The sequence below is a fragment of the Antechinus flavipes genome, chromosome 2 (assembly GCF_016432865.1).
Source record: "Antechinus flavipes isolate AdamAnt ecotype Samford, QLD, Australia chromosome 2, AdamAnt_v2, whole genome shotgun sequence".
Lineage (NCBI taxonomy): Eukaryota > Metazoa > Chordata > Mammalia > Dasyuromorphia > Dasyuridae > Antechinus > Antechinus flavipes.
The window spans coordinates 636,075,589-636,098,951 of NC_067399.1; the positions used below are offsets into that span (position 1 = coordinate 636,075,589).

At 36.8% G+C, this 23,363-nt stretch overlaps 1 protein-coding gene across 3 annotated transcripts in view; it reads right to left on the bottom strand.

Moving 5' to 3' along the window:
* ADK (adenosine kinase) overlaps positions 1-23,236 on the bottom strand; it is a 692,586-nt gene extending 669,350 nt beyond the window's left edge. For 2 of the 3 annotated variants that reach the window (XM_051982068.1, XM_051982067.1), the window contains exon 1: positions 23,123-23,236. In XM_051982068.1, coding sequence (XP_051838028.1) covers positions 23,123-23,187 — 65 coding nt within the window. In that variant the 5' untranslated portion in view covers positions 23,188-23,236. The remainder of the gene's footprint in view (positions 1-23,122) is intronic. The other variant, XM_051982064.1, reaches the window with a different exon arrangement.
* Between the last annotated feature and the right edge of the window lie 127 nt (positions 23,237-23,363).

Consider the following 23,363-nt stretch of genomic DNA (forward strand, 5'->3'; position numbering starts at 1 on the left):
TTCCTTTGGCAGATAGATCCCCAAATATTTTATACTATCGACAATTATTTTGAATGGAATTTCTTTTTGTATTTCTTGCTGCTGGACTTTGTTGATAATATAGAAAAATGATGATGATTTATTTGGATTTATTTTGTATCCTGAATTTTGCTAAAGTTGTGAATTGTTTCTAGTAGTTTTTTAGTTTTAGTAGCGTTTAGTCTCTAAGTGTACCATCATATCATCTGCAAAAAATGATAATTTGATTTCCTCATGACCTATTCTAATTTCTTTAATCTTTTTTCTTCTCTTATTGTCAAAGCTAACATTTCTAATACAATATTGAATAGTAATGGCGATAGTGGGCAACCTTGTTTCACTCTTGATCTTATTGGGAATGGTTCTAGTTTGTCCTCATTACATATGATGCTTGCTGATGGTTTTAAATAGATGCTACTGATCGTTTTAAGGAAAAGTCCATTTATTCCTATACTCTCAAGTGTTTTTAATAGAAATGGGTGTTGGATTTTATCAAGTGCTTTTTCTGCATCTGTTGAGATAATCATATGATTTTTATTAGTTTGGTTATTGATTTAGTCAATTATGCTAATAGTTTTCCTAATATTGAACCAGCTCTGCATTCCTGAAATAAATCCTACTTGGTCATAGCGTATTATCCTGGGGATGACTTTCAATAATCTCATTGCTAATATTTAAGACTTTTGCATCAATATTCATTAGGGAAATTGTTCTATAATTTTCTTTCTTTGTTTTCATCCTCCCTGGTTTAGTTATCAGCACCATGTCTGTATCATAAAAGGAATTTGGTAGGACTGCTTCTTTCCCTATTTTTTCAAATAGTTTAAATAATATTGGAATTAACTGTTTTTTAAATGTTTGGTAGAATTCACATGTAAATCCATCTGGCTCTGGAGATTTTTTCTTAGGGAGTTGATTAATAGCTTGTTCTATTTTTTTTTTTCTAAAATGGGACTATTTAAATAATTTATTTCCTCTTCTGTTAATCTGAGCAAGCTACATTTTTGTAGATATTCCCCCACTTCATTTAGATTATCAAATTTATTGGCATATAATTGGACAAAATAACTCCTAATTACTGCTCTAATTTCCTTTCATTGGTGGAAAGTTCTCCCTTTTCATTTTTGAGACTAACAATTTGATTTACTTCTTTCTTTTTTCTAATCAAATTAACTAAAGGTTTATCTATTTTGTTGGCTTTTCATAAAACTAACTCAGTTTTATTTATTAATTCAATAGTTTTCTAACTATTTTGTATTAAGAAATATAGTAGTTGGTCAGTGAAATAGGTTAGGATCACAGAACAAAATGGTCAATGACTATAGCAATCTAGTGTTTGACAAATCCAAAGACCCGAGATTTTAGGATAAGAACTCACTATTTGACAAAAATTGCTGGGAAAATTTGAAACTAGAATGGAAGAAATTAGGTATTGACCCACATCTAACACTACATACATAAGGTCAAAATGAGTTCATGATTTTAGACATAAAGAGTGATATTATAAGCAAATTAGAAGAACATAAGATAGGTTATCTCTTCAATCTGTGGAGAAGGAAGGAATTCCAAAGAAGAACTGCAACTCATAATTGAACACTAAATAGATAATTTTGATTATATTAATTTAAAAAGATTTTGTACAAACAAAACCAATGTAGACAAATTAGAAGGAAAGCAATAAATTGGGAAAACATTTTTACATTTAAGGGTTCTGATAAAGGCCTCATTTCTAAAATATATAGAGAATTGACTCAAATTTGTAAGAATTCAAGCCATTCTCCAATTGATAAATGGTAAAAGAATATAAATTTTCAGATGAAGAAATTAAAACCATTTCTAGTCATAGGAAAAGGTGCTCTATATCATCATTGATCAGAGAAATGCAAATTAAGACAATTCTGAGACACCACTACACACCTCTCAGATTGGCTAAGATGACAGGAAAAGGCAATGATGAATGTTGAAGGAGATGTGGGAAAACTGGGATACTAATACAATGCTGATGGAACTGTGAACAGATTCAAGCATTCTGGAGAGCAATTTGGAACTATGCTCAAAAAATTATCAACTGTGTATACTCTTTGATCCAGCAGTGTTTCTATTGGGTCTACATCCCCAAGAGATCTTAAAGGAGAGAAAGGGACCTACATGTGCAAAAATGTTTGTGGCAGCCCCTTTCATAGTGACAAGAAACTGGAAGTTGAGTAGATGTTCATCAGTTGGAGAATAGTTGAGTAAGTTATGGTATATGAATATTATGGAATATTATTGTTCTATAAGAAACAATCAGGAGGATGATTTTAGAGAGACCTGGAGAGATCTATATGAACTGTTACTAAGTGAAATGAGCATAACCAGGAGATCATTGTATACAGCAACATCAATATTATATGACAATCAATTTTGATGAATGTGATTCGTTCCAACAATGATACCACTTCCAAGAGATCTTGTGACAAAGAGAGCCATCTACTACACCCAGAGAGAGAACTGTGGGAACTGAATGTGGATCACAACATAACAGTCTCACTCCTTTTGTTGTTCACTTGAATTTTGTTTTTTTTTTTTTACTCATTAAACTCATTACTCATTTTTGCTCATTGCCTTTTTGATCTGATTTTTCTTGTGCAGCAAGAGAATTGTATAACTATGTTTACACATATTGGATTTAACATATATTTTAACAGGTATAACATATATTAGATTTCTTGTCATCTAGGGGAGGGAGTGGGGGGAAGAAAGGGAAAATATGAAACACAAGGCTATGCAAAGGTCAGGGTTGAAAAATTATCCATGCATATGTTTTGAAAATAAAAAGCTTTAAAAAAAATTAAAAGGAAATAGAAAAGCAATTCACTGCTACTTTAAAAACTCTGGCAGCAAATGACCTACTTTTGTATTATCAGGTACTTCATGCTTCCCTGGTTCAGAAAAGAAAGGGGAAAAAAAAAAAAAAAAAGAAAGATATTGGAGCAATAAATTGGCAATTACCTGATGGGAAGAGAATGTTAAATAAGGCATGACTACGATGTCTTTGACTCCTTTGAATACGTTTAATAACTGAATATATTTTGCTATAGATTGGTTAATGAACTTTTTAAAGCAAAATGATTTATATAATGTTGAACTTAAAACCATCTACTTAGATATCAAGGTAAACTGTGCCCTTTCTAAGATGAATCTCTTAATTGTTATCAATGCAAGATTATAGTCAATATTTATTTAGTATATATATTCCTTGAAAGCTAAATTCACCTGAGCCTTTGATTAATGAAACTTGAAGAAAAAAAAAAAAAAGAGAGATTAATGAGACTTGTTATATGGCATAAAATCTCTTGGGATTGTAATTGATATTGTTTGGAATTTTGAATTTTGGTATGATCTTCTAATGAAATAATGAAGTCAGTAACCTACCCTTTGAGAGCAATGCCACAAGCTACTCAGAGGATGTGATCCTGAACTGTTATAAAGGTCTGTATTTGGTCAAGAGTTGGGAGGACAACCTTGGCCTCCGCTTAAGGTGTGCTTCTTCTTATTCTGTTTCCCAGAGGTATTCCTTTGAATAAGAATCCACGTGATAATTCTTGTGTCTCTCTATAAGGGGGAATTGTTACTGCATGATTGGTTAAAAACTGTGAAATTACCTAAAGTCAAATTGAGCTAAGGATGTTTTATCCTGTCACATATATGCTCTCAGGCTGAAGCTTGAAGGAAATGTTAAAATGATTCCTTAAGATTCTTCTTTAAGGCAACAATAAGATTATATGATGATCAATTCTGATGGACAGGCTCTTTTTCACATTGAGATGATTCAGGCCAGTTCCAATGATCTTGTGATGAAGAGAGATATCCACACTGAGAGAGGACTGTGGGAACTGAGTGTGGATCTCAACATAATATTTTCACTCTTTTTGTTACTGTTTGCTTACATTTTATTTTCTTTCTCATTTTTTTCCCTTTTTCATTTGATTTTTCTTGTGCAAGATAACTTATAAATATGTATACCTATATTGGATTTAACATATATTTTTACCATGTTTAACTTATATTGGATTACTTGCCATCTAGCAGAGGGAGTAGGGGAATGGTGAGGGAGGAATTGGAACTCAAGATTTTGCAAGGGTCAATGCTGAAAAATTATCCATGCATATGTTTTGAAAATAAAAACTTTAACAAAAAATTCTTTAATATAACAGTAACCTCATGTTGGATGAACAGAAAAATCTAAGTTTTAGGAATAAGAACTTATTATTTAGTAAAAATTGCTGAGAAAACTGGAAAGCAATCTAGCAGAAACTAGGTATATATCAATGTCTTATACAAAGGTCAAAACAGATACATGACTTAGACATAAACAGTTATAAATTAGAAGAACATGGAAATAGAGCATTATGAGGTATAAATGGATAGTTTTCATTATATTAAATTAAAATGGTGTTATACAAATAACACCAATGTAGCCAAGATCAAAAGGAAAGCAGAAAATTGTGCGTAGGGTGATTTTATAGATATTTTATCAATAAAAGTTGCATATTTCAAATTTATAGAGAACTGATTTAAATTTATAAGAATATGAGTCATTCCCCAATTTACAAATGATCAAAGGATATGGACTGGCAGTTTTTGGAAGAAGAAATTAAGCCATAAATAGATATGTTAAAAAATGCTCTAAATCATTATTGATCAAAAAACTGCAAATTAAAACAACTTAGATACTATCCCACACCTATCAGAATGGCTAAAATGATAAGAAAAGGCAAAATGGCAAATGTTGGAGGGACAATGGAAAATCTGGACAATAATACACTGTTGGTAGAATTGCAAACTCAATATAACTATTTTGGAGAGCAATTTGGAATTATGTACAAAAAATTATAAAACTGTATATCTTTTGACCAAGCAAAAACAATATTAGGTCTGCTTCTCAAAGTGATTGGGGGAAAAAAAACAGAAACTATATGCTCTGAAATACTCTCTTTCTAGTGGCAAAGTAGTAGAAATCAAGGGGATATTTATTCATTGTAGAATGGCTAAATGAGTTTTGATATATGAGATGGAATATTACTGTATTGTAAGAAATGTATAAAAAAATGCTGAATGAAACAAGCAGAACCAAGAGAATGTTGTATATAGTAACAGTAATGGTGTCCCAAGAATAACTGAATGAGGTATTCTTTTTGAGTGATATGAACATTTACATCAACTACCTTAATACTTAAGAAAGAAAATACTATCCATCTCCAGAGAAAGAACTGATATATAAAAGTATTATTTTATGGTTCCATATATATATAGATGTATCAAATGTTGGTTTTCTCTACTGCTAGATTAGGAGACAGTGAAGGAGACAACTCAGAACTCAAAATGTAACAAAATTTTTTAAATGAGCTCAAATGATACTTTGGATTGCTGTTGAAAGAGGACTTATTACACTACAATTAACAGTATTGTCTTCCATTTCAGTAAATATTTCTTAAGCACCTACTTTATATTAGCCAGTGTGCTAGATACTAGAGTTATAAAGATGATGCTTGCCCTCTCAGACCAAAGGCTCTCTTGCTCCAGTTCTCCTCTCCCTCTACTTTTTATCAATGGTCACTATTGGCTACAATATCACCTCCTCCTCCTGTCCCTAACCTTTCCCTGCCTATCTTTTTGTAAAGTAAAATAACAGTTTGATATTGGTGGAAAAATCCTACTGATGCCTTTTAAAAATTTGTCCTCTTCTATATTATATAATTTTTGCTATGTTTAATAACATATTTCAAAGATAAGGAACAGAAAAGTGTGTAAGATTTCCATTAATCTCTCAACTGATGACACTTTGTAGCTAGCTAGGGCCAGCAAATCAAGGCATCTATCTAACAGCTTCAAGTCCCAATCCCCAGCTCAGTTCTTTTCCATAGTATATATCTCTTAAAAGCTGTTCAGGGGGAAAAAAAACTGACTCTGTAGACTTAAAAAATTATATCTACAATTTTCAGCCATTAAGAGCACTATCTCTCAGTCAACAGAATCTGTACGGATAGTATGTCTGTAAGCAACATATGGGGAAAAGGAAGTGGAGCCTGGGATCAAGGAGCTGGGTTGGTTCTTTGGCCTGCCTTCCTTCTTCATATCAGAGAAGAGTAGGGAGTTGAGATATGGGGGGGGAAAAAAAAAGGAGAGATGTAACTGACTACTCCAGGATGTCTAACAAGAAGATGATGAATATAAGGACAGAGCATGTGAACAACAAAGTCTCAATATATATATTCCACTGAATTCAAAAGGCATTTAGTATATATTTAATAAGCATCTAATATGTGCTCCAGATGGACTCATAGGTTCCTAGATTTAGAGCTGGAAAAAATTTCATGGACCATCTAATCTAATCTCTTATTTCAGCTTAGAGAGCTTTTATGACCTGCCCAACATCCCTATAAATGGCAGAGCCATCAAATGGTAATCCTCTGGCCCACAAATCCTGTGCTATCTCGACTGTGATTGGCTACCTCCTTCCAGAGACAAAGAAATTTAAGTCACTGTCCTTCAATAAATGATTGACAGGTCAATTGCTTTTTTCCTTCCAAACTTTCTGGAAAGGGCTTTTTGTCCTCTGCTGGCAGAAATCCAGAGCTGCTAAAATTGCAAGGATTGTGGGATCACCAGAGTAAGCCTGGCAAAGCTACTCACGTCTGACAGGTGAAGACTGCTCAGTCACCTATCAGAAATCTCTGCCCTGCCAACAATCTATAGTTTGAAAGTAGAAACTTTGTTGAACAGGTCTATAAGAGGTTAATGGGACAAGACAAAAAGCAGTCAGCTTCCAGGAAAGAAGGGGCCATTCATAGCCACTGAGCCCAAATCTGGGTAAATCAGCAATGACACAATGAAAATAGGCAATTAGATGACTCTATGGATAAAAAGCTGGACCAGGAATCAGAAAGAGCTGAGATCCTGCCTCTGACTCTTACTAGCTATAGGATCTTTGGCAAATCACCACCTTTGTTTGCATTTATCTACTGGAGAAGGAAATGGCAAATCACTCTAGCATCTTTGCCAAGAAAACACCATAAACAGTACTGGCATGCTACGGCTCACAGGGGCACAAAAAGTCAAACACAACTAAATGTCTGAACAGCATCATGAAAGTAATACAAGTTTTGTCATATGAGAGGACAAACATATGTTAAAACTCACTATTATTGGTGGTACCTTTTAGTATCTCTTCTTCTTCCTCACTCAATCAACTTCATTCTCAGACTTCTCCATTTTCCAGAATCCCTCTTATCCTAGAAGATGTCCCTAACACTACAACCTTCTCACTCTGGAAGATTCCTTTACTCTGTGACCCATTCTTTAGCTGATGAGTTCCTCTCAGAATCCATTTTAATCAAGTGCTCAGACCAGTTCCATGCTTACTCCTTCACTGCTTTTGAGAGTTCATTCCTGACTCTTTACTTCTCCATGTCCCAACCTATCTTTCCTTCCCATCACTTCCTTGAGCTCCCTTTTCTGTGTTGTCTTCCCCTACTAGAATATAATGTTCTTGAAAGTAAGAACTATTTTTCTTTTTGTTGGTATTTATATTCTTAGCTCTGTTAAGTTTAAAAATCTATTGAGAGGAGAGGGAGACAATATATACATATTAGGCCATCAAAAGGGTTATCAACTCAACAAGTACAACAAGTTTTGTGTACACACACACACACACACACACACACACACATACACATACAAACATACACAAAACAGATGTAAATTATATATACAGTAATTTAAAGGGGAAGGTGTTAGAAACTTGAAGAAAGACTTCTCATGTCCCTTGAATTAAGACTTGAAAGAAGCTAAGGATTCTAACAGGTGTCTGTGAGAAGGGAATGCATTTAAGGCCTGGGAGACTGACAAACCAAAAACCGAGAGACCAGACAGGAGATGCAATGCTATGTTAAGAAAAAGTAAGTGGCCAAACCAATTGGACCTTATTACACAAAAGAAAGTGATATATAATATGTTTGGAAAGGTAGGATAGAACTTGGTTATGAAAGGCTTTAAATGCCAAACAAAAGAGTTTATATCTGATTGTACAGGTAAGAGTAAACCTCTAAAGTTACTAAGTGATATGGTCAGTTCTGTAGCTTAAGCATTGTACTTTGGAGTTCTGTAGTGACCAGATTAAAGTAAGAAATATTTTAGGGCAGCTTGGATGCCACAGACCAACTAGGAGACCACTGCAACTGTTCAGGCAAGAGTCAATGAGGGACTGAACTAAGGTGACAGCTGTGTGAGTGCAGAAAAATATGACAGATGGAACAGATCTAGAGGCAAGAAGATTTTGCAATTTATTGGAAAAGTGGGATGAGGAATTGAGGATGACATCATAGTTGAAATATGGATGACTGGAAAGATGATGGTGCCTTCCATAGAGATAAACAGTTTAGAAGAGCAATAAGTTTGTCTTTTTTGATTACCCACTTTGAAATAGCCAATAACTAGTTTGTTTTGTTTTGTTTTCACCTAATATTTTATGTTATCTTATTTTTCCAAATACATGCAAAGATAGTTTTCAACATTCAGCTTTGCAAAACTTTGTACTCCAAATCTTTCTCCCTCTCTCCCCTTTCTCCCCTAGACAGCAAGCAATTCTTCTAAACATAATTTCATATTCTTCAAGCTGTGTAAGAAGTCAGATCAAAAGGCGGGGGGGCGGGGGGGGAGAAGGGAGAGAGGGGAAAAACATAAGAAGGGAAAAAAAATCAAGCAAATGAACAACAATAAAAAATGAAAATACTATGCTTTGATCCACATTCAGTCTCAATAGTTCTCTCTCTAAATGCAAATGGCACTTTCCATTACAAGTCTCCAAAACCTAGTGTGCAAAGCATTACTAGATCACAATTGAGAAATTAGGGCTAGCTAGATTTGGGAGTCTTCAGCACAGAAATAAGAGCTAAATTCATATGAATTAAAATATGTAGAGAAAAGAGAAAAGGACAGAGGCCTTGGGCTACAGCCACACTTGGGAAGAAATCTGTGGATACTGATCCTGCAAAGGAGACTAAGGAGAAAGCAGATGGGTGGGAAGGGAACCAAGAGAATGTTATGAGCAGCTTGAGAAGAAGTTGTATCAAGGAAGAAAGACGGAGCAACAAATGTTGTAAAGACTAGAGAGGAAGATGTATCGAGGAATAAAGGAGGAGCAACAAATGTTGCAAAGAAATTAAAAGGGATGAGAATAAACTATCATACAGGCCTTTTAGGAATTCAGTTCTAACTCTGGGGAGCAGTCTCAATTGAATGATGAGGTCTGAGTCTGTTGGAATCCTTACAAACTGCTAACTCATTAGAGTTGATCTAATCTTACAAGAAGATGTTCTGGGCAGAACCTGAAACAAGGTACTAAGTAGAACTAATTAGTACAATGCTTGTGTTTGCACCTTTACTCATTGGAGTTCACAAGTATGCCAGCTTCACAAAGTAAACTGTGTAACTTTGTGAGTTCACACCTCCCTTGAAGCTCTTTGGGCCAGAGAGCACTATGGGAGAAAACCCATAATCCCTCTCTCTCGTATCCCACAATTCATACCTCTTGTATAAAAGAAACAGACAGAGGCTCTCGGTCAGATTTCAGTGGAATTATGCCAGAAGCCCTCTCTCTGAGGCAAGGCAAGAGAGAATATATTCCACTTGGCTGGCTGATCGCAGAAGAGAGTTCAGCTGGACTGGAGAGGAGCACTCTAGTGCAGACAGAGAGCACTTTGAGAGATTTCGCCGGAATGACATGAAGAGTGGAGCTGGCTGGAGGCTGAAGAAAGCAGAGGCAGAGGATGAAGGACAAAACCTTTGGATTTGGCGACATTTGGAGGGAGCTCTTGGAACCTAGCAGAGAGATAGACCTCTAAGCTAACCAGGCTATATTGGAGATAATAAAAGATCTGAACTTTTATCACCTGGCTGTGTTTTGAGAAGAAAAAGCTCACCATATTTTGGTGCCCGAACAGGGACCGACAAAATCCTGATTCCAGGGAACGCACCCAGAGAGAACTTTTATAATATTTTAAAGAAGAACAAGATCACCACATGAGTCAAATGTAATAAGTTAAGAAGCAGACAGACGCAACAATTATAAACACATTTTTGTAAGAGTTTGGCTGATATACCAAATCTCTAACTTTTATATAGTTGTATTCATCAAAACAATCTGGTACTGGCTAAGAAATAGAGTGATGGATCAATTAAAAGATTAGATACACAACAAACAGTAGTCAATGACCATAGTACTCTATTGTTGATAAATCCAAATACAAACTTTGGAGACAAGTACTCACTATCTGATAAAAACTGTAAAACAGTATGGCAAAACCTAAATATAGACCAACATATACTTATACCACATACCAAGATATGATCAAAATGGCATGATTTAGATTTCAATATAAAGGATGATATCATAAATATGAGAGAAAAGATTGGTTTATCTGTCAAATCTATGAATAATAGAAGAATTTATGAGTAAATGATATAGAGAGCCCTACAAGATATAAAATAAAGAATTTAGATTTTATTAAATGTAAAAATGTAAAAATCAATGCAACCAAGATTACAAGGAAAGCAGAAAGCTGGGGGAAATTTTTATATTAAGCATCTTTGATGAAGGCCTCATTTCTCAAATATATGGAAAACTGAATCAAATTTATAAGAATGCAAATTATTCCCTAATTAGTAAAAGGTCAAAGGATATAACAGGTAATTTTCAAAGAAATTAAAAGTATATATCATATGAAAAAAAATGCTCTAAATCATATACCTATTAGATTGACTAATATGATAGAAGAGAAAAATGATAAATATTGGAGGGAATGTGAGAAAATTGGGACATTAATGCTTGCTATTGTGAACTGATAAAACCATCTGGGGGAAAAAATTTGGAACTATGCACAAAAAGCTTTCAAACTGTGGATATTTAGCATTATCACCACTGGGTTTGTATCTTAAAGAGATCTTTTTTTAAAAAGGGAAAAAATGTTATATATACAAAAATATTTAAAGTAATTCCTGTGTTGGCAAAGAATTGAAAATTGAGGGGATCAATTGGGGAATGGCTGAATTAAGCTTGGTATATGATTATAGTTGAATATTATTGTGCTAAAGCAAATAATAAGCTATATGATTATAACTGAATATTATTGTGCTAAAGCAAATAATAAGCAGAATAATTTCAGAAAAGCTTGGAAAGATTCACATGCAAAATGAAGTGAGCAGAACCAAACATCTTACATAGTAGCAGCAATATTATGCAATAATCAACTATGAATTGCTTGGCTAATTTCAGCAATACAATGATTTAAAACCATTCCAAAGTACTCATAAGGAAAAATGCTATCCACATCCAGAGAAAGAACTGAGAGAGTTTGAATGCAGTTTGGAACACACTATTTTTCAATTTTTTTTTTTTTTAGTCTGAGTATTCTTTCATAATAACATGACTAATATGCTAATATATTTTACATCATTGCACATGAATACCTCTATCAAATTGCTTGCCATCTTAGAAATGAGGGTGTGGGGAGAGGGAAAAAGATAATGTAGAATTCCAAATTTTAAAAAAAGAATGTTAAAATTATTTTTACATGTAATTTTTTTTTAAGGATTTGGCTGGGAGTTACAGAATGATAGTTTAGATCTACAGTTCTCAAATTTTGAGAATAGTTTAAGGACCTTTGTGGATCCCCAAGGTCAAAACTGTTTTCATGATAATACTAAGATTGTCCATTAAAATACTTCTCCCTTTCCAACCACATTTCTGGGTAAGGACAGCTTTTCTTCATATACTTCAAACAAACAAAGAAAATTACAACAAATTGAATACAAAAGCAGATAAGAAAGTCAAACCATTCTTCTTTTAATTGCAAAAACATATAAAACAATGTGACTCATCTAATTTTTTTTTGTTTTCATAAAAACATGTTAGTTACATTAACATACGATGGATATATCACTGTTACTTTTAAATAAATTAATAAATATTTTTAAAATTTTATCATTTTTAATTTCTAATACAGGGGTATGCTGGCAAATGTTTAACAAGCTCTGTGAAAAAGAATTTATGCATGACACATTTTTTAAGTTTAATTTGCACCATCAACATTTTCTCCATCACTTTTTTCAGTCTAGACAATCCACAAAACAATATATGCAGCTCTTATTCATGGTGTCTGCCAAATGCAGAAGAATAAATGCTCACACTGAAAATTCAACAATCAGAGCCAGTATGAGATGGCTCTAGCACATAACTTAACATAATCCACATAAGCAAAAGTTTTCAAGAGTCCTCAAAAAAATTTTAGTATGTAAAGAGATCATGAAAACAAAAAGTTTGAGAACCATTAGCTTTGGGTCTTCCAGAACTCTAACTCCATGATCCTATGATCATTAGTAAGGCAGCTGAAGAGTTTCTTCACAGGAAGAACTAATCTGAAGAAGTATATGACCGATCTTTAGGCAACTATACAAAGGCAGAGAGCACCAGAGAAGAGAGGCCACAATCTAGAACATTCTTTGGCTTGTCAATTCCCCAACCTTTGAATTCTCCAACAATTAGAGTTATTAAAAATGGAATCTACTGCAGAACCAGGAGATCATTATATACCTCAATAACGATACTGTTTGAGGATGTATTCTGATGGAAGTGGATCTCTTCGATAAAGAGAGCTTTAATTGATCAAAGATGGACAGAAGCAGCTACACCCAAAGAAAGAACACTGGAAATGAATATAAACTGCTTGCATTTTTGTTTTTCTTCCTGGGTTATTTATACCTTCTGAATTCAATTCTCCCTGTGCAACAAGAAAACTGTTCGGTTCTGCACACATATATTGTATCTAGGATATACTGTAACCTATTCAACATGTAAAGGACTGCTTGCCATCTGGGGGAGGGGGTAGAGAGAGGAAGGGGAAAAATCGGAACAGAAGTGAATGCAAGGGATAATGCTGTAAAAAATTACCCTGGCATGGGTTCTATCAATAAAAAGTTATTTTTTAAAAAAAGAGAGAATATATAAAGAATAATATATAGATTATTTAAAGCATTAATAAATTAATAAAATCCTCAAATAATAAAAAAAAATGGAATCTACTCCCTTAAAAAAATGAGCAGATTCCTTTTCAATGGAGCCCTCTAATGAAGACTAGATGACTACTTGTCAAGACTACTGCCAAGGGAGCTCCTGGTCAAGTATGGTAGCTCAAGACCAGATGGTGCCTCAGAGGTCCTTTCCTATCTCTGAAGCTCTACAGAAAAAATCTTGCTCTCAGAAAACACATCATGTAATTAATAGAGTACACAAGAGGCTGTGATGAAGGCAAAAGAGACATATAAAATGGTACAAAGACATGAAAGAGAAGTCACTTCAAATTTGGGGAAAGGGGAGTCAAGGTACCTTCATAAAGTTGGTGACTTCTGAGCAGGGCTTCAAAAGGAGAGGATTCTGCCCCCTTGCTTAGTGAATTCCCAAGGCTCCCTTCACCTTCAGGATCATCTCCTCTGCTTATCAATAAACATCTGGCCTCTTCCTACTTTCTTACACTTCATCTTCTCCCCTACCTTAGTCCCTCCTTATACTCTATAATGTAACAAAACTGGCACATTTGCATACAAACTCATTTCATCTCTCATCTCTACCTCTTTGGAATGGCTGTCCTCCTTATTTAGAATAGTCTGCCCCTTTATACCCACCTCTTAGTTCCCCTGTCACTTCCTTCAAGATTCAGCTCAAATCTACCTTCTACAGCATGTCTTTCCTCATTTCCCCTCAGCTACTAATGCCTTCCTCTATCAGAAAATGTTACATCTTTCCTACATATATCTTATATATCCCTATGTACATATTGTCACCATAAGAATGTAAGATTCTTGAGGGAAGAGATTATTTTTTGCATTTCTTCTTCTCCCCAAAGTTTGCACACTGTCTGACAAACAGCAGCCACACAATAAATGCTTATTGACTTAAGATGACAAAGTATAGAGAAGACTGTCCAGGAATACAAGGTGGCTTGTCCAGCTACAAAGAAAACGGCTGGACTAGATCTGGATCAGCTGGTAATCCAATTTGGCTGCAATTACTTATTTTTAAAAAAGTGAAAAAAACAGAAAGGTAAGCTGAAGACAAACCATAGAGAACCTCAAATGCAAGGCTAATAAGGTACTGGCAACTTATCTCATAAGTAATAAGGAGCCACTGAAGACTTTTGACTAGGTATATCATATGCATAGACATTAGGAATATAATTTTCCCAACTGTATAAAAGATAAAAGAGACACAAGGCAGAGGTGCCAACTAGGAGGTTCTTAACTTAGGGTTTTAGCAATATAAATAAAAAGGGACAATGAAGGAAAAAATATATTGTGGAGATATAACTGACAAGAGTTGGCAAGTAACTGAATTCAGAAGCAAGAGAACCTAAGATGACTTAGATGTTCCAAATTTGGGTAAATTAATGGCTGACAACACCCCACTAAAAACAGGGAAGTTGTGAAAAGGGATAGGTTGAAGGAAGCTGATAAGTTAGTCATAGCTGACTTTACAATTCTTGATCCTTCAAAGCACAATACACATTATCTTATTTGAGCTTCACAACGACTCTCTGGTTGATAGGTACTTCAGATATTATTCCCATTACACAGATGAGGGAAGTGAGGCTCAAAAAGTTTCATTGATTTATAATGATCACATAGGTTGTGTCAAAAATAACCTTACCTTTGTCTTAAGTAGAGTTCAAGAGCACTTTCACTTTCCACTATGCCATGTTGCCTCAGCTATCAATGCAATTAATAAAATCATGTTTTAATTAAAGCCTACTATTAAAAGTACTCAATTAGTAATCATGAGACCAAGGGTTCTAGTTTTAGCTCTCTGTTCTTCGAATGTGTTAACTTTGTACACCTTACACAATTGAAAAGTGTTAGAAAAATATGAGTTATTACAGAGACAAGATTTGTTAAGTCTGATAGATAGCACCTGAAAGGATACACAATTTGAATCTATAAACTCAGGAAGGAGACAGAGGCCTAGCACTCAAACTCAAAGCTTTTCTAGGATATTGAAGGAGTCTAAGGTCTAAAACTCCTCATTTCCTCATTGAGGATCCTCAGGGGGAGGAGCCTTTGTATCTCAAAACTAATCAGAGAAACTGACTTCAAAAAAGACTGAGAGAAATCCCAGAGGACTGAAAGGCAACCTGGTTTTGTGTCAAGAGCCATGGATTGGGAATCATAGGACCTGGGTTCAAATCCAGACTTTATGTGCCATGGGCAAATCAGTGAAGTTCTCTTCAGGAAATCAAAGGATAATTTTTGTTTCTCAGAAATCCAGTAATTGATAGTGAAATTGTGAATATATTTGCTTAAAAGGCCTCAGTCCTACTTAGTCCTTTGCTAGTCTATTACAAAGAGTCCTCGAACTGCTAAATCAAAATTTGGGATTAAGATATATAAATTATTATGTTAGTATTTTTGCAGATATTTCATTTCAACTGGTTCTGTAGAGTGTCCCAAAGTCCAAGAATACTGGTTTGATGTCCATGTGATTCATTTAGCGCGGTACCAATGCACACAAGCTGTCTCACTAATCCCAGTAGTCTCAGGACATCTCATAAAAAGCATGTTATATACAGAAGCAGGCTACATCCACAGAAGGAACACTGGGAAATGAGTGTAAATTATTTGCATTTTTTTTACCTTCTGAATCCAATTCTTCCTGTGCAACAAGAGAACTGTTCAGTTCTGCACAAATATATTGTATCTAAGATATATTATAACACATTTAACATGTATAAGACTGCTTGCCATCTAGGGGAGAGGGTGGAGGGAGAGAAGGGTTAATGCAAGGGATAATGTTGTAAAAAAAAATTACCTATGCATATGTACTGTCAATAAAAAGTTATAATTATTTTTTAAAATAAATTAATCAATGGCGCCATGAAAAATAAATAAATATTTTTTTTCTTTTAAAGCATGTCATATGAACAAGAGAGTATATCTAATTCAATGCAAATCCATCAATACTTAAAAAACATCAAAAACCTTAAGTAGCAGGTCAGTAGCAATATGGAGATAACATTTTTTATGTAATTTAATGAGATCAAAAATTTAATCCATTAATAATTATTCACATTTTTAAGTGGTTAATGGTTTACAGAATGCTTTGTAAATATTTGATTTAATCCTTAATCTATGCAGGAGGATTTCAGAAAAATATACAAAGACACAAATTGATGCAGAACCAGGAGAACATTGTATACAGGAACAGCAACACTGTGCAAAGATCAACTATGGTAGACTTAGCTCTTCTCAGCTATACAATGATCCACGACAATTCCAAAAGATTTGTTGTGATGGAAAATGCTATCCACATCCAGAGAAAGAGCTGAGGATTCTGAATGCAGATTAGAGTATTTTGGGGGGTTTTGGGTAGTTTTTCCCTTTTTTTCTGTAACTTCTTTCACAACATGACTAATAGAGAAATATTTAATGTGACTGCATATGTATAATCTGTATCAGATTGCTTGCCATCATAGTGATGAGGTTAGTGGCAGTCAGAGAGTTGTTAAAATCCCCTTTTGCTCAGTGAAGGTTCTTCGTGAAGGAATTCATGAACCCGAAATATTAATAGGCAAAAAATGGAAGTTTATTGTTGAAAAGAAAGCCAGTTTTGCTAAGAGACTGACTTTTTTAGTGGCAAAGTCCTATTAGGGAAATGGAGGCTGGCACTGAAAAGAGAATGCCTTCTCAGCAGGCAGGGTCCTGCTTTGGACCTTCTGCAAAGAACTGAGTACAAGGAAACCTGTTATATGAGTAATTCTTGGGGGAAGTGGGTATGTGCTGAGACAGCCTGAACTGATCAGACGAGGGTCTCCCAAATGAAATCGCTTTGAAGGCTTCCTCAGCCTGAATTTGAATAGAGATCCAGCTTGCCCTTGAACAATGCTACTTGTTTCATCTGGGGAGGATGGGCCCTCTCTAGACTCTCAAAAAAAAGCCTGGGAGATCCTGATCTCTCAGATCAAAAAGGGAACACAATTTCAGAGTAATAATTTTTAAGGGAACACAGTTTCAGAGTGATAATTTTAAAGGGAGCACAGTTTCACTCCCCTTTCAATAGAGAAGGAAGAGGGGAGAGAGGGAGAAAAATTTGTAACTCAAAATCTTACCAAAAAATCAAATTGAAAACAATCATTATATATTATTGGAAATATTATTTACCTAAAATATTATTTACCTAAAAAAAATTAACTGCAGGAAAATATGCCTAGTGAGAAAGATAGTGGTATTATTCCCATTTCACAGATGATCATGTTGGAGCTCAAAAAGGCTAAGTAATCTGTCCAGAATCACCCAGATTAGTTATTATTTGAGCATGGATTTGAATCCAGTTCTTTCAGATTTCAAATTCAACATTCTATCCACCTTATTACCATTGCCTGCCATTGCTTAACGGTAAAGCAAGATGCCAGTTTCTAATGCATCTATCTTCTGAGGTCTCTCAGTATTCCTTACCAGTAAATGTCAAGTTCATCTGAATGGAAACAAGACTAGCTAATGCGATTTCTTCCTCAAACAAACAATTTAATCTATTTTCATCGTTACAAATATTTCGGTATCTCTCTACACATGGAATTATGGGACATGCTGTGGAAAATGAATTAAGTTTCAATTGTAGAAAAGTCAACTTGACAGCACAGTGAAAGACATAAAAAGATAGTATGAAATAAACACACTTGAATTGGGTTTTTAAAATAGTACATAAAAGCAAAGAGAAAATTCTGGAGTGACGAATCACAAGGAAGGTTTAGGATTAACAAAATTTAGAGAGAAAAAGTCAAAACTACTGGCTTAAACATATCTAACATATATAGGACTGCTTGCCATCTAGGGGAGGGGAAAAATCGAAACAGAAGTGAGTGCAAGGGATAATGTTGTAAAAAAAAATTACCCTGGCATGGATTCTGTCAATATAAAGTTATTATTAAATAAAATAAAATTAAAAAAAAAAACTACTGGCTTAATTAAAGGCAGCATGGCATAACAGAATGGACTTTAGACCCACCAGCTGTAAAGTCATCTCTGCCACTTACTCTGTGAGTCTGAACAAGTCATTTAACCACTTTTATCTTCAATTTCTTCTCCTGTAAAATAGGATGAGGTGGCCCTCACCCATAGTTGTGAGATCCAAATAAGAGCAGAAACAAATATAATTGCAAAGTACTTTATAAACATATTTGCACAGATGTGTGTGTGAGAGAGAAACTAGAAATATAATTTCAGTGGTATGAGATCCTAATGAGGAAATTCTCTCTACCAAAGCAGATAAAAAATTGTTCTGCAACTGAGAGTATTAAAGTTGTATGGGACAGTTAGAGGTTAAGGGATATTCTCAGGGTCACACAGACCACACACATGCCAATTATTTATTATTAGATGGGAAATGCTCTGGGGAAGAGGTAGGATTTCAAGAGACTGTTTAAAGAAAGAAGATTTATTTGGCAGGCTGAATCAAGATCATTCCAAGCAGAAGAGGAATCTGGGAGACTCCAGAGAGGCAGGAGTTGACTGTTCATGAACACACAATGACACACTAAGTTTAGCAAAGGGAAAAGGGGAATGAGAAATTAGGGAAGGCAAACAAAGGGTGCAGATCTTCTTGATAAATCAATGAGCTTTTATTTTGTACTTTACTCGTTTTCAGTTGTGTCCCATTCTTCTTTGATTCCATTTAGGGTTTTCTTGGCAAAGAAGTCATTTGCCATTTTCTTTTCATTTTACAGATATGGCACTTCAGGTTAATTTAACAGGATTAAGTGACTAACCCAAGGTCATGCAGCAAGTAAGTGACTGAAGTTGGATTTGAACTCAGGTCTTCCTAATTCCAGACCTCTTACTTTATTCACTTTGGCAACCTAGATTTTATTGAATGCTTACTATTGTATCTGTCACTGTGCCAGGCCTCAGGCATACAAAGAGACAGAACAGCAGCTGGAGCCTGGCTGGAGTCAGGAAGATGTCTTTAGACAAATCCTTTACCTTCTGCCTCAGTTTCCTCAACTGTAAGATGGAGATAATAATCGTGCCTACCTCCCAGGGTTATTGTAAGAATAAAATGAGATAACCTTAAAACTTTTAATAGTGTCTAGAACATCCTAGTTGCTTTATAAATGCTTGCTTCCTCCTGACCTCCTTCCCTTTCTCCCCAACCTCCCAAAAAACCACAAACAGTGCCTGCCCTCAAGGAGTTTATGGAGTAAATGCCAACATACATACACATACCTCAATACATCCAACTTTACAACAGAGATGGAAGGTAACCTTAGAGAGAATGGCCCTAACCGGAAGAAAGAAGAAAGTGGTACTTCAGCCAATTATTACAGAAAGTCAGGGATGCCAAAAATTGAAGGATGGGAAGGAGAAAACACAAAGCATGAGGCTGGGGAATGGGGCTTCACTTTTGAGGAACCGCAAGCAGCCCAGGATGGCTGGACTGTAGAATGTATGGAGAGGAGGAAGCAAGAAGATGGAAAAGTTGGGAAGAGAGCTGGTTGTTCAGATCTTCAACTGTCAAAGAGCTTTATATTTGGTCCTTGACATAAAAAGGGGCCACTGGGACTGAGGAAGGGTGTATAGGGAGAAGAGAGACAAGGTGAGACCCTATACCTCAGGAAAATCACTTTGGCAGCTCTATGCTGCAAATGTTGAAATATCAGAGAAGGAAATGACAAGATCTGGCAACTGCCTAGATATATGAGGTAAGGCTGCTGTGGTTTGGAGCTGAGTGATTGGGAAGATGAGTGTTCTTGACAGTAACAGTGAAATTTGGTCCAGTATGGGGCAGGTTATGGAAGAACTGATGAGATTAGCAAGTGAGGGAGAATTGAGAGAAAAGAGAATGTGGACAAGTCAATCAAAGAGTCAGCTAGCATTAAGCATATGGCAGACTAAACTCTGGAGATTTCTTTGTGAAAAGGCCAAACAAGTACACACTCTATGGTCTAAGCCTAATGGGGGAGCCTCCATGCAAACAACTATGTACAACTATGATCCAAACAAAATAAACAGAAGACAAACCACAGAAGGAAGAAATTAACATTCATATGAACAAGTTCTTACAAAGTGAAAAGATCAAGAAAGGACAGAATCTAAAGGAAGAACAGGTATAACAATAAATATGGAGCAAAAGAGACTAAGAACTAGATCATAAGGATAGAAGAACCAAGAGAGACTGAGACACAAAAACCTAGAAGAAAAGATCTCTAGCAGGGGAAGGGGGTCAGACAGCAGAGAGATCAAGAAAAATGAGGATTAGTAAGAGATTATTTTATCTTGCAATAAAAAGCTAGTCCACAAGTATTTGTTAATTTCTAACCAAGGACCAGAAAAATGTTTGGAGCACAAAGAAAGACAAGTACTAGGTTCTGCCCTCAGAGAGCTTTACTTCTAAGAGGGGAAGACACCAGGCAAATCCCCAGGGCCATCTAAATTCCAAAAGAATAGATGGAAGTCATCTCAGAAGGAAGACACAATGGAGTTGAGGGAAAAAGATGGGAAAAGCTTCTGGCAGATGAGATTTGTGTTGAATCCGGTAGGAAGCCAGGAAACCAGGAAACAATGGTGGGGAAGGGAGAGCAGGCCTGAGCTAAGGCCCTGAGGCAGAAGAATCCTGAGGTCATTGGTAGTTGCGAAGGAGCAAACCTGAGAAGTCCCTTGCAGAGAACAGGAATATAACCAAAGCACTGAGGGCACTGAGAGGCACATATAGCTATATGCCAAAAACTCAGTAAGCTGAAACCCCAATATGGATTTAAAGCCAGCTGAAGATGAACTTGATTGATTACTTGCAAGAACACAAAGGTGGTAGAAACAAAGTCCTCTCTGACAATCAAGTTCAAAGTTTGTTTCTTATTTTTGCATGACAAAGAGCTAGGGATGGCCTTTGTCCACTCTTGTCAGGTGGATTTATCTATCATAGGAATGGGTGTCATTGCCAGGCATTTCTGTCAGATGGGATTAAAAAATAAGCCCTAACTACATGTGCCAAAGGCTTTACCAGCATTATCCTGAACAATATGAAAAAGACCAGACCACTCACAATCTAATATAATTAGAATGTATCAAATTTATGACTATGTATTTGGCCAAATCTTTTTTTAAAAACACTTCAGTATGGTGGTAATTTCTTCCTGGTTTAGGAATAGAAACTAAGACAAGGGTTCTTACCTTGAAATCTACCTAAAGTGGTCCATGAATAGATTTCAAGAGGTCTGTGAACTTGGATGTAGGAAAAATGGTCTTCATTTTCACTAACCTCCAACTGTAATTCGGCATTTCCTTCTTATTATTTAAAAACATCATTCTAGGGGCAGCTAGGTGGCTAGCTGTGTGGCTACACACAGTGGATAGAGCACCAGCCCTGAAGTCAGAATGATGTGAATTCAAATCGGGTCTCAGACACTTACCACTTCCTGTGTGACCCTGGGCAAGTCACTTCACCCCAATTGCCTCAGTAAAAAACAAAAACATCGTTCTAATAAGGGGGACCACAGGCTTCACCAAGTTGCCAAGGAGGCTCGTAACAAAAAATATTAAGAACCCAATTTTAAGTGATCAAAAATATCATTAAATGCACAGGTTGGAGGGCCTTAAAGCTGGAAAGATACAAAAGAGGTCACCTAGTCCATTCTTCTTCATTTTGCAAATGAAGAAACTTCCTACAAAGGTTAAAAAGTTTGCCCAGTACAGTCAGGATCCTAATTCCAGAACTAGAATCAACTTCACAGCGGCTACAGGAAGGTTTAGTGCTCTTTTCCAATGACTCTATACTGAATCAATCAGTGAACCTTTCTTAAGCACCTCCTATGGGCTAGGTGCTAAATTTTTAAAAATCACTTTTACAAGCCTGCAAAAATGAATCATTTAACACTGTGAACTGAGCAACAGACTTGGGAGTCAGAAACACTCATTTTCCTGAATTCAAATCTGGTCTCAGACACTCATTAGCTTATCTGTGGGGCCACAGGGAAGTTACTATTTGCCTCAGTTTCCTCAGCTGTAAAATTGAACTAGATAAGGAAATGGCAAACCAATCCAGTATCTTGGCCAAGAAAACCCCAAATGAGATCATGAAGAATCGGACAAGAGGGAAACAACTAAACAACAATCACATTTGCAAGGCATATTTTTCCCAAGTGCTTTGGGGCTACTGAATACGGAAGCTCAGAAAAATTAAATGCCTGGCCAAGATCCCCCTGCTTAGCCAGCTTGTGAACTGGTGAACAGCAAGCACTTTTTGCTTGGAAGCAGATTCTAGCTCTTAAGTTTGCATGTTCATAGCTCTACCTCTTCCTTACTTGAGAGAGAATGAATGGAAGGGGATGACACGCAGAGAGGGAAGTAGTGGAGAAGTCTAAAAAGTCCTTTCTTATTCACAGACGTGTGCATGTAGTTATGCGTGCATATGCACACACGATTCTACGTATTCATATACTCACACACGCACACAAATACAGACATACATATGTCCATAGTCCCAATCGGCCAGGGGGTCGGCTCTTACTAATAGGAGGGGCCTGTTTTGGGCCCCCACGCCGCGGCCGCGCACAAGGATCTCCAGGTCTCCAAGGCTCGGTTGCACCCGTGTCCTGGCTCACCGAAGAGCGGATGGACAAGTAACTTTGTTACAGGCACGGATACAATCGAGACCAGGACTTATTGGGGGCCGCAGTTCAGCACAGCTGACCCCAGCTCCGCATGCGCCGCCAGACGCGGGCCGGGGTCTCCTCGACCTTCAGGACACCCACACCGTTCTCTAGCTCTTTGGCGTCGCTCCCCCTGGGCTCCCAGAACTGGCGGGTGCCGCGCCGCGCGCCCAAGCCCAGCCGCAGCTAGACCCTCTGCTCCCTCCACTGGACTGGACGCCGTGCGAGGCGCCCACGTGGGGCCGGGCCTGTCCCCCCCCTCCCCTCGGACAGCCACGCTGATTGGCTCGGAGCCGGCCGGGGCTTCACGGGGCCGCCCCGAGGCCCCACTCATTTTGGCCTCCATGTGCCGCCCCTCCCCGCCCAGCAGCGCTCACCTCAGAGCCGGAGTAGCCTCCACCTTTGGCTTTTTAGCCTGAGGCTCTTCGTCAGCTGCTGCCATCTTCGCGCTACCTCCCCTTCTCCCGCGCCCAGAGCTACAGAAGCGCCCCTCCTCCCAAGGCCCCGCCTAGTGCACGCCTCCTTTCCTCCCTCTTCCCCCGACCTTCCCGCGGGCCGGCCCCGGAGTCCTCTACTCGGACTCCGCACGAGTGTGAGCCCCGCCCTTCTCAGCTCCAG